Source organism: Paralichthys olivaceus, chromosome 16 (genome assembly GCF_024713975.1).
Source record: "Paralichthys olivaceus isolate ysfri-2021 chromosome 16, ASM2471397v2, whole genome shotgun sequence".
NCBI lineage: Eukaryota > Metazoa > Chordata > Actinopteri > Pleuronectiformes > Paralichthyidae > Paralichthys > Paralichthys olivaceus.
This window is the reverse complement of record NC_091108.1, coordinates 12,124,958-12,141,597: the sequence shown is the minus strand read 5'-3', so window position 1 is coordinate 12,141,597 and position 16,640 is coordinate 12,124,958. Positions and strand designations below refer to the sequence as shown.

Below are 16,640 nucleotides of genomic sequence, written 5' to 3'. Positions count from 1 at the left end.
ACACAACTCAGCAAGGAGAAAAATAATACCGCTGATGCTTTATTCATCTGTTATTCCTCACACATCATTGAACATGTACAAAATGGTTTAAAAATGAGCATACAGAGCACAACCACTGGTAGGCCAACGATACAGAGCTTCGCAGTATGAAAGGGTTGGAAGGCAGGCGACGGTCTCATATTTAGACTTGGAAATATTTATCAATAATAGTAGTAACATTACATCCACTAAACCTGAATATAGAACGAGTCTCGACCACGCTCGTTTTCAGCCCGGCACGCCGTCCTATAAGAAAAACATATTCCTATTGTACCCCTGCCATTATACTGTATACACTTTGTGTTCTTAAAGGCCCAGTCAGCAATATACTTTATAATTTACATGTATATTCACATATGTATTTGTATAGTTTGACATGAAAAATAAGCTTTTTTTTTTAACCATCACTCAGCTGATTATAGTTGAAAATATAGGCCTGCTTACAAACACCATTAATGTTAACAAACTTTGAACAACATCACAAAACTTCTATAATTTTAGTTTTAATATTAGTGTATTCATTGGCAAGTTCAGAGTAACAACAGGTTTACATCCAATCAAGGTGTTTAAAGGATACCACTTTTCCTTATCTGTGCACGGACTGCACCTTTAATATCCTCACTATCATGGTAATATTTCTAAAATATTCTTGCAGCAAGTAGGGACTAGTATGTATATATATATATATATATTTTTTTTTTTTTTTCAAAAAAATTGTGTTGGACCAGTAAGATTGCTATAGTTGATCTTCATCGGGGATGACATTATACCAGCTATAGTTCATATAATAGAAATGTTTGTAAACTAGATCACGTCCACCAAACTTTATTTTTGAGACAGTATAAATACTATATTCATAATTTCGTGCGTCTTGCAGGGTGGGGGGTGTGTGTGGGGTGGGGTATCGGGCTACATCCCTGCCACTGTCATTTCACGGTGCCCTTCTTCCTCTTCGTTCACGGTCTGTGGAGCCGTGGTCTTGGCCGGTATCTCCTCTTTCCCCTGCACCTCTGTGGGCTTTACCCTCTCCTCCGTGGCCACCTCGCTCTCCCTCTTGGCCACTGGCCTCAGCGCAGTGTCCGCTTGGCCCAGGTAGTCCTTCATGGCGCGCTCGTACAGCTCGTAGGGGAACTTGCTCTTCAGCTGAGCCTGGGTGTCCCGCTTAGCGATGGTGTTGGGGTACTCCGTGAGGATTTTGGCAGCCAGGTAGGTCGTCACCTCGTCTTCCACGTCACCGTCATCATCATCATCTTCATCATTGGCACCGTCTGCCTGACGCTTCAGGGGCATCTTGTTGAGCTCGGATAAAAACAGGTTCTCCCTGCGTCCGGCGGGAGAAGGGATTTTGACCGGACCAGGATTTGCAGCAGGGATTGACGCCAGTGGGATTCTGTCCGAGGAGGGAGAGGTCTTCATGGGTCTCTGCACCACGGGATACTCGTTGCTGATGGTCTCCACTCCGATGATATCTAAAAAGTCCTCCCTGTCCATGTCCTCCGCGGGGGGCTTGCTCTTGACGGGCAGTCTGCGGCTGAAGTACCTGATCTTTGGGGTTTGGCCGGTGGTGTAGCGCACCGGTGCTTGACGGTCGCGGTGCAGCTTCCTGAGCTCCTCTGTGAGCAGCATGTCGATGAGGTCCTGTGGGGGGACGTGGAGCTTCAGGGAGAGCTCCAGCAGCTCCTTCACTGTCCGGGGATCCACGATGGAGGGGCGGATCAGTCTCTTCCTCTGCTCCCCGATCTTGTCCCGCTTCTGCGTCTGGTCGCTCATCTCCAGGACCTTCAACAGGTAATAATCTACCAGCTTGGTGTCATCATCAGCCCCCTCGTGGTTCTGGTTGGCCCGGCGTTGCATCTCCTCCCTCTCGGCTTCCTCCTGCTCACCGAGCGCCCGAGCCATTTCTTCGTGGCTGCCGTTTACCATCTCCTCCGTCTCCTCCCTCTCCTCCACGGGGACCCACTCCTCTCCTCCGGCCACGTCCTCGTACGCCTGGCTCCTCAGGCTGAACCCTTCCTCCTCATCATCATCATCGTCGTCCCCGAACACGTCTCTCTTCTGGCCGCCGAATGTGGGCATCCTCCCGAGCTCTTCGAAGATGGAGCGCAAATTGGCGAGACTCTGGGGAGTGTACTGCTCGTCCAGGTCCTCCGTGGCTCGCTTTGAGGCGTCTGTGTTCTCCTCGTCCTCAAACATCAGCGGGTACTTCTTGTGGGGTCTGGGGAAATTGCCGTAGTCTAGCGGTGCGCTCTCGGGGACTTCGGTGTCTTTGGTGCGGTGCCTGTGCGTCCGGCGGTCGTTCCTGGGCGCAGATGCGGGGCTGATCTTCGTCTCCCTGCCGGCCTGATCTTGCAGAGACTTGAGCAGGGCTTTCATGAGCTGCTCGGCGGTAATGTCCTGCCTCTGCGCGCCGGGAGCAGGCTGGCGATCCCCGGGACCCTCGTCCTGCTGTGCAGCGAGCTGAAGCAGGATCTTGAACTTGTCCACTTCGTCGTAATCCAGGGGCTCGGGTCGGCCCCCGTTCCGCTGCTTCAGGTTCTCAATGTACTCCAGGGCTTTGATCATGTCGGGGCTCGGTGGGTAGGCAGCCGGCTGCCCCTCACTCTCCCCGCCTCGGAGCCTGAAGTGGCGGGGGAGAGACGCAGCCTGCACGGCGCATCCGTGGAGGAGGAAGGCGAGCAGGACCATGGCTCCCCCCGTGGGCAACTTGTGGTGGAAATGCAGCATTATAGGCTATTTGTTACCTGGAAATGAAAAGAGCACGAATTGTTAGCGAAGCAGGGGGGGGGGGGGGGGGGGGGCAAAACAAAGCAAAGCCACCGGTGTGTGTATATTTCTATAAATTATTCATTTCTTTTTACCAAAACCCGAAAGCACAAGTGTGAGGGAGTCTGTTTTGATCCGAGGTCTGTGTGCCTATTGGGGACCTACGCTGTGCAAATTGAATGATATGATGCTCATGCGTGTGGAGACACATTCACATCACTGGATGAGTCACTCCCCGCGTTGTTATGGGCAACCTAAGCATCCGATTTCCTCTTAACAACATAAGCCATCATTAAAAAACATAATCTCTCCCTTGCCTTTTATTTCACCATAGCAACCACACAACTCTATGTAATCGCCAATTGTTGATGTATTTCTACACAATGAACAGCCCTGTTGCAAGAGTCGAGACCTGCGGAGATGGAGGGAAAAAAACAACACCCCCTTCCAATCGAATACATATGGAGAGGCAGTTTTATTTGAACTAAAAGAAAAGAATTGCAACCTATAAAATAAAAAATGCGTCTTACCTTTGGAAATGTAGCTCAGACAGTGGTGAGGGTTTATGGCATCTCCTCCGGAGCGGTGCAGTTCTCTTCTGTTTTCAGCACTTGGACAGCTCCCCTCGTTTTATGAGGAGACACCTGACCACCGCGTCATCACACAACACACGCAATAGCCCGCTCCTTAAAAAAACCCATATAAATGATTCAGGTTCATGATATGCTATATGGCAGTATTTAAAAATAGCCTCTCCGTGCAGTTTGTTGCACCTCAGCACCGCTCAGTAGAAAGTATAATGTTTAATAGTCGCAGGTCACAGTTGCTTGATGTAAATGTGAAGGATCTTTGGAGCATTTCATCCTCTTAAACTTGCTCCAGCAGACTTTAGAGAGCTCGATTCAAAGGGAGAAATATTGTCTCTGATCAACAGTGAGGTTCCAGTTTATTGAGATGTATTTTGATTTTTAGAAAAAGTCCTATAATAATGTGCCAAAGTGAGTATTTCCTTTCTCACTGGGGGGTCGTAAATGAGCATTTCCAGCCATCTGAGTGTAAACCAGTGGGAAGCTTTCACCATCACCTCCACCGTCACTTGTCGTCGCCATGGCACATGAAGAGTTAAACCCTGTAGCGATGACTCACAGGCTCAAACCACCACGGAGTTGCTGTCGCAGTTCACTTCTTTCTCTCTCTCCTTTTCCCTCTCCCTCCCTCTCTCATTCATTCAGTGTCTTTCTTCCTCTCTCATTCATCCAGTCTATCTGTCTCTGTCTCTCTCCCCCGCTGACAGTGACGGTGATAGACACCTTTCTGTCGGTGGGGGCCACAGCTCCAGCAATCAGATCTTGACAAAGATAAAGGGGCCACCTGCACATTAAAGGTCGTAGTGAGATCAAAAGCCTATACTACTAATTAAGTACTTATTTTTAATATCATCCAGCAAACAACTGGGTAATAAAAAAAAAAAAAAAGCAACTATGGTGTATACCTTTTTTCTTTGAAACATGTCACCACACAGCGTACGGAGGTGGTCTACCTCAGGCGATGATGCAGTACTTCTGGCCTTCTTGTGGCCAGACACAAAATGGATGTGAGCCTAAAGTGGTCGACTCGTAAAATAGTAAATGTGACCCAAATATCCCATAACAAATGTGGGCCTTTTTTTTGGCAAATGTGGTGCTGTGGGCAAAGTGTAATCTGGATGTGAACCTAAAGTGGCCAACGTGGTGAATGTTGTTATGTAATATTAAGTAATAATAAAAGTGACTATTTTGTTGACTGCTGTCAGCAGTGGGGCCCTTTAGATTTAAGCTGGGGCCAGTGTCCACCCCTGGTCCTGCCCCTGGATCCACCCCTGATTGCGAAACAATAATAACTTCCTCTTTGTATGTAATTCTAAGTTTTTCTTTAGGAAGAAAAAAAGGATATAAAAAAGTTTTATCACCACACGCTTTCTAAACTATTTCTCTTGGGGAAACAAATGGTAAATGGACTGTATTTATACAGCACTTTTCTATACTCAAAGCAATTTGCAGTAGAAGTCACTGCTCCACACATATATTCATCATACATTGTATGTGCAACGCTTTCATAAACCATTCACACACACAGCCTCAGTAGCAATTTGAGGTTCAGTGTCTTGCACAAGGACACTTGGACACAGAGAATTGAAAGAGCTGGAGACTGAACCTCTGACTCCTGTTGGGACCAGTGGATTACTCACTCTTCCTCTTGAGCCCCTATAAATCAAGAAGTAATTTGCACACACATAATGGAGCCTTAGTACATCCACTAATTTTCAGCTAATGCTTTAAAAGTAATAAACATATATAAAAGAATTCCAGGACTCCTGTTTCATGCTGTCCCTGCTCCAGTCTTTGTTAGTGTCTACAGGCCATGTGCCTCTTCATTTAGCTGCATTAGGATAGTTTTACCCTCCAGCAGCATCAAGTCTCCTCCATACCATCTAAAGTGATTTAACTATTCCACTCAGTGCCCTCTGACATCCCATACATATAAGTGCTCTTCCATTTTAGACCTGCTCCGGCCTGCCCCCCCTCACTTTCATTGCACATCTAATTGCATCCAGTCTGTTCCTTATTTAGTCCGTGTTGTGATCCTTCACATCCATTAAAATGCTAAAAGAAACAATAACTGCCAACTTCATCTTTTCGCTTCACCTTCTGTGCTGAGCACACGGTGCATCATCAAAAAAGATGTTGGCAATGTTGGAGGTGCTTTTTCCTGAATGTTTTAAACAGACATCAATCTGCCGGGCTGCTGCAGTGCACTGGCTTGTTTAAGTTCCCATCAATATTTATGTATGTGTCTGTATATGTGTGTATGTGTGGGGGGCAGGGGGACTGAATGGTTGGACAAATAGAGAGGAGAGGGGTGCGTTGTATAATAACACACCATCACTCCTTTGACATCACATCTGTCCATTCACAAAACAGCCTCCTCCACCCTGAGCAGCAGCAGCTCCAGAGGTCATGACTGCCCGACCGCTGTATCATCGATCATTTAAACATTACATTAATTCATTCATTACATTAAGACACAGATAATAGAATATGCTCATTATGAACACGCTCACAGAGGCTGTATGAAGATGAACACTCACACGTTCAGCCCCTTTAATTGGCTAAGCAATGACAGATGTAATGTCACACTTGTGTGGACTCAAGAGTGGATGTGATAAATATTTTATACAGCCAATGAAAGCTGGGACACAATATTTTAGAAGGGGAATATCTTTCCAGATTCAAAATCAGTTTATTGTTGGAAGTTGTGTCTATTTACAGGACACAGGTATAAACATACTTTTAGTTTTTTCCTGTATCTTTCAGTCAGGCTGAAGCGTGCCTTTTTTTGGTACCACATTGTGCCTGAACTAAAAATAACTTGTGATATGGTTGCTATGACGTGTGTGAGTAAGTCACAATGCAACACAACAAAGAAAAATAATTACTCTGTTGAGGGACATAGTTTTTATTCAAACCTACCCATCAGTATCTAAGCTATTAATCAATATGGAAAAAGTCTCAGTGGAAATATATATATATATATATGTCTGTGTAACTGTTGTTGTGTTAGTCATATCAGCCCCTTGAGAGCAAGATGATGATGGATCAGAGTTTTTGAAAAATCAAATCCCAGCTGGTTCCTGGCGGCAGTAGATCCACTGAATGATTCCATGATTCCTCCCTGTAAAGCTTGTGATGTGCTGTCTGTGTGCATCACTCCACACAGACCCACACAGTTATTTAAAAAAAGTCTCCACTAATCAGCACTGCTGCATCTTCTCCCTCTGTCTCCCTCCCTTTTTCTCTACTGATGAGAATTGCAGCATGGAAGCAGGAAAATCATATGTAATTAGATCAAGAGTCCTTACTGCCACTCTCGTTGGCTTTGTTTCCTGGTTTTCATTACTTTGAGACTCTCTCTATTTCCATCTGTCTGTATGTAAATGTGGTTTATTCTTGAAAATACAAAAGTAATTGTTGGCAACAATATTGATGTTACTGTTGGACGCACAGTGTTATATACAGTGCTGCTCCTTTTCCTCTCCAATTAATAATCTGCACATTGAGGTAAGGTTTGTTATCACAGGGCTGATACACAACGACTTCACTCTCTTATCATTATTTGAAATCAAATTATGTGATATTATTTATCTAATTGTAGGATCTAAATCTCACTGCTACGGTTGAAATAGTTTTTAAATTGAGTGACTCTAAAGGTTTCAGCCAAATTGGTGTATCAGATTTGATTGCTCTCTCTGTCTCTACAACCCACAATCTCTCAGATCACTGCATTGTATCTGCCATTATATTCAAATAGTGTATCCCACCTCCTCCATCTGTCTGTAAACCTACAGCAGTCAATTGGAACACTGCTGCTGTTTACCCACACGTCTATCAAAGCTGTGGGGAGAGGATGATATCAGCTCAGCCATGGCTTGCATGCGTCATTATGGCAAAAAAATACACACGCCCTTTTGTTCACACACACGGAGAGCGTCACAAAGCTGCATCTCAAGGAGTTCAGATCTTTTGTGTGTGTTCGGATTCTTCCTCTAATGCTTTAATTTCAGCTCAAGGACCCGCAATTGAACCGAAAACCAAGGTTGTAGAATTGCAAATATTTAATCACCTCAGCCTTGGATTTCTTCCAGAGAAATAATAACATTCAAAGATGATGCAGCGTCATTGGAAGCAGATAAACGCTGGAATGGTAACAGGGACACGTGTTTATTCTTCTCTTCCGCTGTTTCTATCCTCCTACTATAGTCTTCTGCTCTTCACCCCCATCAGCCTGTCATGAGATGGGGGGAGAGAATGGCACGCCCGTTGTCATGGCTCACCTTCTCCTCAACCGTCTCCTTGGTGACACCGCCTCATTGTCTCTCATCTGCTCCCACCCTCATCTCTTCCCACTTGGTTGTCATGCTCTCCTCGATTAGACATTTTATTTCTTAAGCTATTTTTTCGTTGGCTTGCATTCATTTCTCCTTCTCCTCTGTTGTAGCCATCCGGCTCATCCCTCCCTTTGCTCCAATTACTGTGGTCAAAGCTTGGTCCCTTGTCTTCAGGAGGCAGGTGATTTCAAGGAAGAACGTAGATGGGGGTGTGTGATTAGAGCCTCAATGTGTTGTCTGAGCCATTAGGACAGAGGAGCAGACATATAAGGGGAGGAAACTGTCTGAGAGAGGAAAACTGAAGGAGAGTATGAGAGGAATGGACGTGGAGATTCTCTGCACAGGCTCAGGCTTTTTGAAAAGGGCAGATGTCCATGTAATGCCACAGGAACGCAGCAGAGCAGTGAGAGTGGACTTAACATCTCCGCATTAATGAGATGAGCCTCCATTCCACCTCTGCTAATGGTCATCTTCAGAGAAGTTAGAAGTCGTTCAGACCAAACAAACTCAAGTGTAGAAATGACATACTGCTGCATCATATCATTAAATGCACGCTTGTTTATTTTGTTTTCAGATATGTCAGATATATTTATAAGCAGCAGATAGTCAAAATGAGGTAGACCAGAGAACGTATGACTATACAATAAAATAGGTAATGAAATTAAATAAAAACTAAATTAAATAAAAATGCAGAGAATATGTACATATACTGTACTTCTGCATTATGTATAAGAGATATTGAAATAAACTATACAGTGTATAGTATGTAGGCAGGTATAGTACACATACAGTATATGTACAGTACATTGTCATTGATCACTGTTTGATTTTTGCACTAAATTTGCATTTTATGGATGTTTGAATTTGACAGTGATTTCAGAGGCAAATTCCCCCCCCCCCCTATATTTTATACAGATAAAAGCACAAGTAATGTGCAAGTGGACACTAACACACATACAACAGAGAAATAACAGGACATGAATGCAGACTGGGGGATTTTGCAGTTCATTCAAACACCTATTTGTGACCATGCAGGACGCCACATGCTTTTCAATTTGTCCTGAAGTTCTACTCCTGAACTCCGTTTTTTAAATTCTAAACCAGCTCTCTCTTCAATGAAGTCTCTATTTCGATCCCATCCACCCGTACGCCTCCACTATCACAAACCTGATCCTCAGAAATCGCTGCACTCATTTTCTGTCTCTCCTGAGCTTCTCCTCCATCTCATTCTCTCTCAACCTCCATTTTCCTCCTTTCATTTATTATTATTACTATCACCATCACCATCCTCCCATCCCCTCACTTCTTTTTTACCCTGTACTTATTAATGGCTGGCAAGTGTTCACCTTCAGCTTCTGACTCATTCCTTTTCAAACCGATGGTGCTGTGTGTGTGTGTGTGTGCGTGTGTGTGCGTGCGTGTGTGTGTGTGTGTGTGTGTGTGCTTGTGTCCCCTCCCTCACAGTGTGTATGTGGATATGAGCACACACGTACACAGATCATCTTGGTGTCTACGGTGTAAGGGAGGGCGGCGTGACGCACTGGCTGTCGTCAGTGGAGGCGGAGGCTGTTTTTTGATGAATAAATCCTGTCAATGAGGAGATGGGAAAAAAACCCACCATGTGGGAATATGACTTTTTGTCAAAACAGAGGGATCTGTATACGCATCACGATAAAGTAACACAATAAATGAATCAGTTATAGTATCAGTCTCATATGATCATTATCACATGGATGGGAGCAGTGTGCCTCTCTCATTTGTTTGTATGTGTAACATGTCTTTTGATTATTTTTCTTTTGATTATTATAGTTTCCCAGCAGCCACAGCGATCTGTCTTATAGTCTGCCACCTCCTCCTGTCCTCTCAGCATGACTCCATCTGGCTCCTGTGTGAATGTGAGGCTGCAGGGAAGTGGACTCTATGTTTTTTTGTTTTTTTTTACAAATGTTTGGTGACGCAGCAGATTAAACACACGTAGAGATATTTGTTAATCGAACATGTGAGTGAATGGAGTCTTTATGACGTATAATACCACCAGTGTGTGTCAACAGTCTGCAGTGTGATTCTTTTTGTTTTTTTCTCAGATATTCTCATCCTTTGCTGATCTATTCTCGTCTTCACAGTTCATCCTCTCATCTTTGTCTCGTTCATCCATCCTCATTGCATCCTCTCCTGCTTGCTCTCCACCCTCCTCCTCTGCTTTAACGCCCCCCCATCCTCATCCCCCTCTTCCTCTTCTCCTCCCTGATTCTCCATCACCGTTGGCCCCCGTCTCTCCCTCCACCACTCCCAGTTGGCAGCGTGATGTTGGCGTTCTGGGCGACTCCCTAACCACTTGCCCCCTTCGCTCCTCCACCCCCGCACCTCCCTCCCTCCCTGATGCTATAAATACCCAGCATCGGTGAGTCATCGCCGAGACATATCAGTAGCCTCTTCCACCGCCTCTCATACCCACCCTCCCTTCGCTTCTCAGCTCAGAGCTCATTAGCAGACCTCACACGTTTTTTTCCACGCTTGCACCTCCACTTTGGCCTTCGCATCATGGCGGCTCAGCTTGGGTTTAAGCCACCGGTCAGTGCCGGATGTGGTGCAGCAAGCAGTTACCAGGCGTGGAGCCAGAGGTCAGCCTGACACCTTCCAACCCAAAAGAAAAACAAAAGCAGTAGGAGGGAGGCACAGTGAATCCCATTCACTAACTTTCTGTTTCATGAAACGATCTCCCTGAATGCCCCCACAGGAGATTCAAAGGATATTTGTTCTTTAACTACATCAAATAAAAATAAATGGACCTTGTATCTGCTTGTTCACTGTTTAATTAAGTCCACATCACAGTTAGATTGGATTAAATGAAAGGAATAAATTAGGCTCATACTGTGTTTAAACACAACATATATTGTATAATTAGAGCTTTTAAAACGAGTAAATTCAGCACTCATTCTCCATCCTCCCTCCCTCATCCTTTCATCCTCCCTCCCTCATCCCTTTATCCCTCATCCCTTCATCCTCCCTCCCTCATCCTTTCATCCTCCCTCCCTCATCCCTTTATCCCTCATCCCTTCAACCTCCCCACACTCATCCCTGCATCCTCCTTCCCTTATCCTTACCCTCATCCACCTTCCCACATCCCTCAACCCTCTTTTCCACACCCCTTCATCCTCCCTTCCTCATCCCTTCATCCTCCTTACCTCATCCCTACACAGATTCTTTAATCCTCGCTTCCCTCACACCCTCTCCCTTCTTATCCTGACTGGTGCATGTTCTTATTGCACGCACCAGTGTCTCATTCTAAGTACTGTCTGGGGGCCCGCAGTAAGCTTGGGTGGAATGTTCCCTGAGACGGAACCCCCACCCCACACTTAGTATCCATCCGATATATCATTTTTCATTCAAACCATCAAATTGTGACATGGTTTTTCTTGCAGACGAATCCAAAGTTGTTTTTAGTGTATTTGTGAAAATGGGCATGGTAGTGCAGTGGTTTGCCTCACAGCAAGAAGGTTGTTGGTTTAAATCCCAATGTAGAGTTTGCGTGTTATTCCTGTTGTTCCATGTTAGTGTAAAAAAAAAAAGCTTGTTTCCATATGTTGGAAACCCCCCCCTCGACCTTTAAACGTTTCATGGTATAGATGAAGGTTGGATGGACCCCCCAAAGGCTTCACTGGGTTGAAAGGGATAATTCAAAAAGAATACATCAGGAAATCCAAAGGAAATCTCACCTTTTCCCCTGCTGCCATAGCACACACTTCACATCTCTAATCCAACCTATCCGTGAACTTCTGTGTACCTTCAACAGTCCTGGGTCATATCTCAGTCCCAGTCCTTGCTGTACCACCATCTTTCAGCCTCCTATTTAATTACTCACAGTTTTTTCCAGCCGGCACCCTCAGATATGGGAGGAGATGTCCAGGTGCTGGAAGAGACTTCCAGGTGTGCGGTCAGGTTGGACTGTCTGATGTTGTGTCTCGTTCTCAGGACAGAAAACTCCATCGAGAACCACTGGAACTCGACCCTTAAGAGGAAGGTGGAGAACCAGCGACACCTGCAGGTCCTGCACCTCCACAGCTCTTCCTCCTCCACACTTGCAGTGACGAACTGCACCCTCCCAAGCTCCACCATCGACCCCACCAAGGTCACCACACACCCTCCACCCCCAACACCCACCCATGACAGATGTGTTGTAATACTGATGTTTGTCCTGCAGGCGGACAGTGTGTCCACGATGAGGGTCAAGTCCAGCTGAACCTGCAGTGAACAGAGCACTTGCAGCTGCTACGTCCACCTGTGCTCCACCTGTGCCCCTCCCTCTTCAGGCTACGACTGTCTGAGCTTGTGTGAGCTGACGACACCAGCGGAGCTGATGGATGCAGTAAAATAGTTCATTTGTTGGGGCTTTTATTTTGGAAGGGAGCTTTCTGTCATCTGTGTGACTTCTCTGAACCTACATTTCTCAGACTTTCATCTGTACTATTGATTGTTTCATTTCTCTGCAGTTTTTCTACTCAGCGAGGTTCAATCAGTGTTTTTATTTCATAAATGATTTAGTCTAACTTCTATTTCCTGCAGCAGCCTTGTCACCGTTGTTTCATACTTATTTTCTTCCCAAATCAATGGAATCTTATTTTTTAAAAGAACATGGAGGCCTAGAGCCACAGCCCAAAGGATGTTACATCATCACTCCACATCCATCTGCACAAAGAGGATGCCGATCCGTCAATCGTCATTCTGAGCTATGTAAGACTGAACCCAGTTAAACCTGAGTTAAAGGAACATTCCACAGTTTTTATCCTGATCAGAGTCTGGATCAATCTGTGACCTCTAACCATGGGTCGTGTGCAATGACAGTTTGTTTGTGTGCAGGAGGCAGGTTTTAAGGAGCAGCTGATGAACAGTGAGGACGCTGCGTCCTGCTGCAGCCTGGTGGGGGCACTGAACTTCTCACCCTCTGAAGTAAAGACCTCACATTTGTCTGACTTTTGTTTGATGTTTCTCTGACGTTTCTCTGACGTTTTTCTGACGTTTCAGTTCCTCAGTTTTTTAACTGTTGAGGATCCGAAGTTGCAATGTCCAACCTACACCTCCACTCCTGTCTGTTCCCTCAAACACTCAACCAGCAGTTACTATGTGTATACTCTTGTCTCCACGGTAACACAGTGTATGTGTGTTATCAGTGATGATGGATGGATCAACTAAGCAGATAAATTAAAGATAAATTAAAGACATTTGATGTTTATTGGTTCAGGACACCGTCAGACATCACAGAGACAATCAGAGATCTGTGGACGTCAGCTCCTCAGACACCGTCACCACTGAAGATCAGCAACAGTCAGGACGAGGTGAGTCAGCTGATCTTCAACTGATCAGCAGGTTTAAACAATTAACAGATTTAAAAGAGTGTAAAAGCTGAAGTTTCCATGATGTTAGGGAAGTGGACAGTGTTTGTTTGTTGTTTAGGTCATTTCAGTTTGTCTGGGCAGGACCATGAAGGCAGAGGGGGACGTGAGGAGTGTTAACCCCAACAGTCAGCTGTCGGCCAGCAGCTCGGAGGTCTCACATACACACACGCACCCACACACACGTACACACACATTGGACACCACAACATGAGAACAGGGTTAACAACACCTCCTGGTGACATGTTGGACTTCAACAGGGGGCATCTGTCCTCCAGGTTCACGGGGAGAGTCTGCTGAGCTCCATCCTGCAGGTTAGGGCAGGGACAGTCCAGCTCTGTGTCATTTGACGGACAGTTAGAAGTGTTGTGGTGCGAGCAGCCTGTTGATGAGCTGCAGGCTCCAGAGGAGCGCTGACTCCCCTCCAGGTAAAAACCAATCATCAACACGCCGTCAATTTTCTCATCAGTGGTCAGACCTCTTTTCTCTGTGTCTTGTGTCGTCTTGTGTCTCATTGCTTCATCAGCTCAGTGACCTTCAGGTGGTGATCTTTGGGAGAACAGACGATCAGGTGACTCTTACGGAGCAGGCCCGGCTGTATGTGGACCTCTGATCTTCATCTTTTTCTTCATCACTGAGAGTGAGAGGATGACGTCAGCACTCAGATCTTCATCATCATCATCATCATCGCACTGCTGAGTCATCCTGTTAATCGTAACTCAGCATTTTAAACCCTCACTGTATCGTCTTTTATTGATTGATTTACTAAGCATTGACTTTCAATTTTTAACATCCTCCTGGACTTGGCCAGGACTCGGTGGAGGAGGCTGGGGGAGCTGTTACCTGACCCCCCCTCGAGTCCCGCAGGCCGATGGATGCTGTTTTTTCTGAGCAGTTTCGGAGTACTGCAACCGCTGGGAGGGAAGGGAGGAAAATATTTAAATATTCCAACAATTTATATAAGAATGGGTGAGGCTTCTGTAGTTACCTGGTGCAGACACAGGGGGCGCCTGCAGCTGTCACAACAACCGGCACTGATCCCCTCCTGACTGGCAGGGGCGTGTCTCTGGATGAATCACTGCCCTGTCACACAATGATGACATCATTAAGGTTGACCTGATTGCTAAGGTGGAAGTGATGGTTAAATTGGAACTGAGTTAAGGCCATTTTGTTTAAGGTGTTTCTACCTCTAACCAGGTGAGTGTTGTTACCTGTAGTGGCTCTACACACGACACAGGGAAATAACCGTTGTGTTCATTTGACGTCACTGCCATGCGCCAAACAAACAACTAATCTACAAGTGAACAAAGCATTGCAAAGCAACTTAGTGATGCCTTGTAGATCTGTAGACAACAAGACCATGCCGTTCCACGGTGAATGAAAACGACATACAACAACAATAACAATGCTCTTTGAATGAAACGTCGTAGACCGGCTACAGTGGGATTTATAATGATTAATTTTACCTGCTTGGACTTAAGCTGTGCATATTCTTTTTTATTCTTTCCTGTTGCATAGTTTGCAAGTCGGCTCTCCGTCGTTATGGATCTATCCAGTTGTTTTGGGTAGCTAAAAAACTCCCAAACAAATGAACGGAGTCGCTTGGCCGGAGGATAAAGAGGTGGTGAAGTAGGGAACACTGGGTCAACCGGGCCCGCAGGTAAATCTGCCTCTGGTTCAGAGTCTGCTTTTTTCATGTGGGTCTCGCGTGTGTTTACCAAAACTACCTTTTTGATTGGACTGTCACTGAACCAACTAAAAGACGCTGACCATGCAGCCTGCCCTGAACTAAATGGAATATACACAGGTAGGAAACGCTTTTTCAATCTACTGCTGCAGCTGTAAAATTCGATTATAATGTGACTGAGTGACGACTGAGCACCACTGATCTTAATGTGAAATGTTTTATTTGTGAGTTCCCTACTCCTGTAAGTGGAGTTACGCCGGCAGCACCGCATAGTAATTAAAATAATTCATTAATTACCGTCACTGTGAGCTTGGAAATCTCGCGGTGTCACCACCGTGGCTTTACACCACCGCGGTATACCGAATTACGGTATACCCTAGTCCATTTAGAAGAACAAGTGATTGTGAATCACTTTCTCTGTTTTGGTGCAAATCAAAGTCACAACAGGTTCAATGAGACAAAAGTAAACGAGCCCCAACAGGGAATATTTTTAATGTGGTGTCCACAGACAGCTGCTGTGGCTCCTGGGTTCCTCCTGGTGCAGGGTTGCAAGTCGTAGAGACTTGGGCATTTCACAGATAGTAAGGGGGAGACAGCCACGCACTCACACCAAATTTCAACACGTTTCGAGCAAGCAGCGCAGAGTTATTCACCCTATGGTGAATAGGGTTAGGGCTGAAATGAGGGTTAGGGTTAGGGTTAGGGTTGCAATTAGGGTTAGGGTTGCAGCCAGGGTTAGGGTTAGGGTTGGGGATGAAAACCCATTGGAGATCAAGATATTCTTGAATAACTTTTGTTCTGAAGGTCATAGAGACTTGGAAGTTGGTTCCATCTGAACTAATGTGGGGATGCCCGATCTATTGGTTCCATCCCCGAGCTTCTACGACCTCCGGAAGGGGTCAAACCACCAAATCTCAACAAAAAAGTACACAATATTTTTGAATAACTTTTGTTCTGAACATCATAGAGACTTGGGCATTTCACGGATAGTAAAGGGGAGACAGCCACGCACCCACACCAAATTTCAGCACGTTTCGAGCAAGCAGCGCAGAGTTATTCACCCTATGGTGAATAGGGTTAGGGCTGAAATGAGGGTTAGGGTTAGGGTTAGGGTTGCAATTAGGGTTAGGGTTGCAGCCAGGGTTAGGGTTAGGGTTGGGGATGAAAACCCATTGGAGATCAAGATATTCTTGAATAACTTTTGTTCTGAAGGTCATAGAGACTTGGAAGTTGGTTCCATCTGAACTAATGTGGGGATGCCCGATCTATTGGTTCCATCCCCGAGCTTCTACGACCTCCGGAAGGGGTCAAACCACCAAATCTCAACAAAAAAGTACACAATATTTTTGAATAACTTTTGTTCTGAACGTCATAGAGACTTGGGCATTTCACAGATAGTAAAGGGGAGACAGCCACGCACCCACACCAAATTTCAGCACGTTTCGAGCAAGCAGCGCAGAGTTATTCACCCTATGGTGAATAGGGTTAGGGCTGAAATGAGGGTTAGGGTTAGGGTTAGGGTTGCAATTAGGGTTAGGGTTGCAGCCAGGGTTAGGGTTAGGGTTGGGGATGAAAACCCATTGGAGATCAAGATATTCTTGAATAACTTTTGTTCTGAAGGTCATAGAGACTTGGAAGTTGGTTCCATCTGAACTAATGTGGGGATGCCCGATCTATTGGTTCCATCCCCGAGCTTCTACGACCTCCGGAAGGGGTCAAACCACCAAATCTCAACAAAAAAGTACACAATATTTTTGAATAACTTTTGTTCTGAACGTCATAGAGACTTGGGCATTTCACGGATAGTAAAGGGGAGACAGCCACGCACCCACACCAA

At 45.5% G+C, this 16,640-nt stretch overlaps 1 protein-coding gene across 2 annotated transcripts; it reads right to left on the bottom strand.

Moving 5' to 3' along the window:
* Positions 1-15: 15 nt before the first annotated feature.
* On the bottom strand, positions 16-3,487 carry scg2b (secretogranin II b). Of its 2 annotated transcripts, none has more exons than XM_020100451.2 (2): positions 3,333-3,487; positions 16-2,780 (listed from the first exon to the last, which is right to left on the bottom strand). In XM_020100451.2, exon 2 carries the CDS (start codon positions 2,761-2,763, stop codon positions 949-951), a length of 1,815 nt encoding a protein of 604 aa, XP_019956010.2. In that variant the 5' UTR covers positions 2,764-2,780; positions 3,333-3,487; the 3' UTR covers positions 16-948. The 2 variants fall into 2 exon arrangements, with proteins under 2 accessions (XP_019956010.2, XP_069367334.1); XM_069511233.1 differs by lacking the exon at positions 3,333-3,487 and adding an exon at positions 2,898-3,032.
* Between the last annotated feature and the right edge of the window lie 13,153 nt (positions 3,488-16,640).

Excerpts from the sequence above, each read along its gene's own strand:
- scg2b (XM_020100451.2), bottom strand. The coding sequence starts at position 2,763 with ATGCTGCATTTCCACCACAAGTTGCCCACGGGGGGAGCCATGGTCCTG.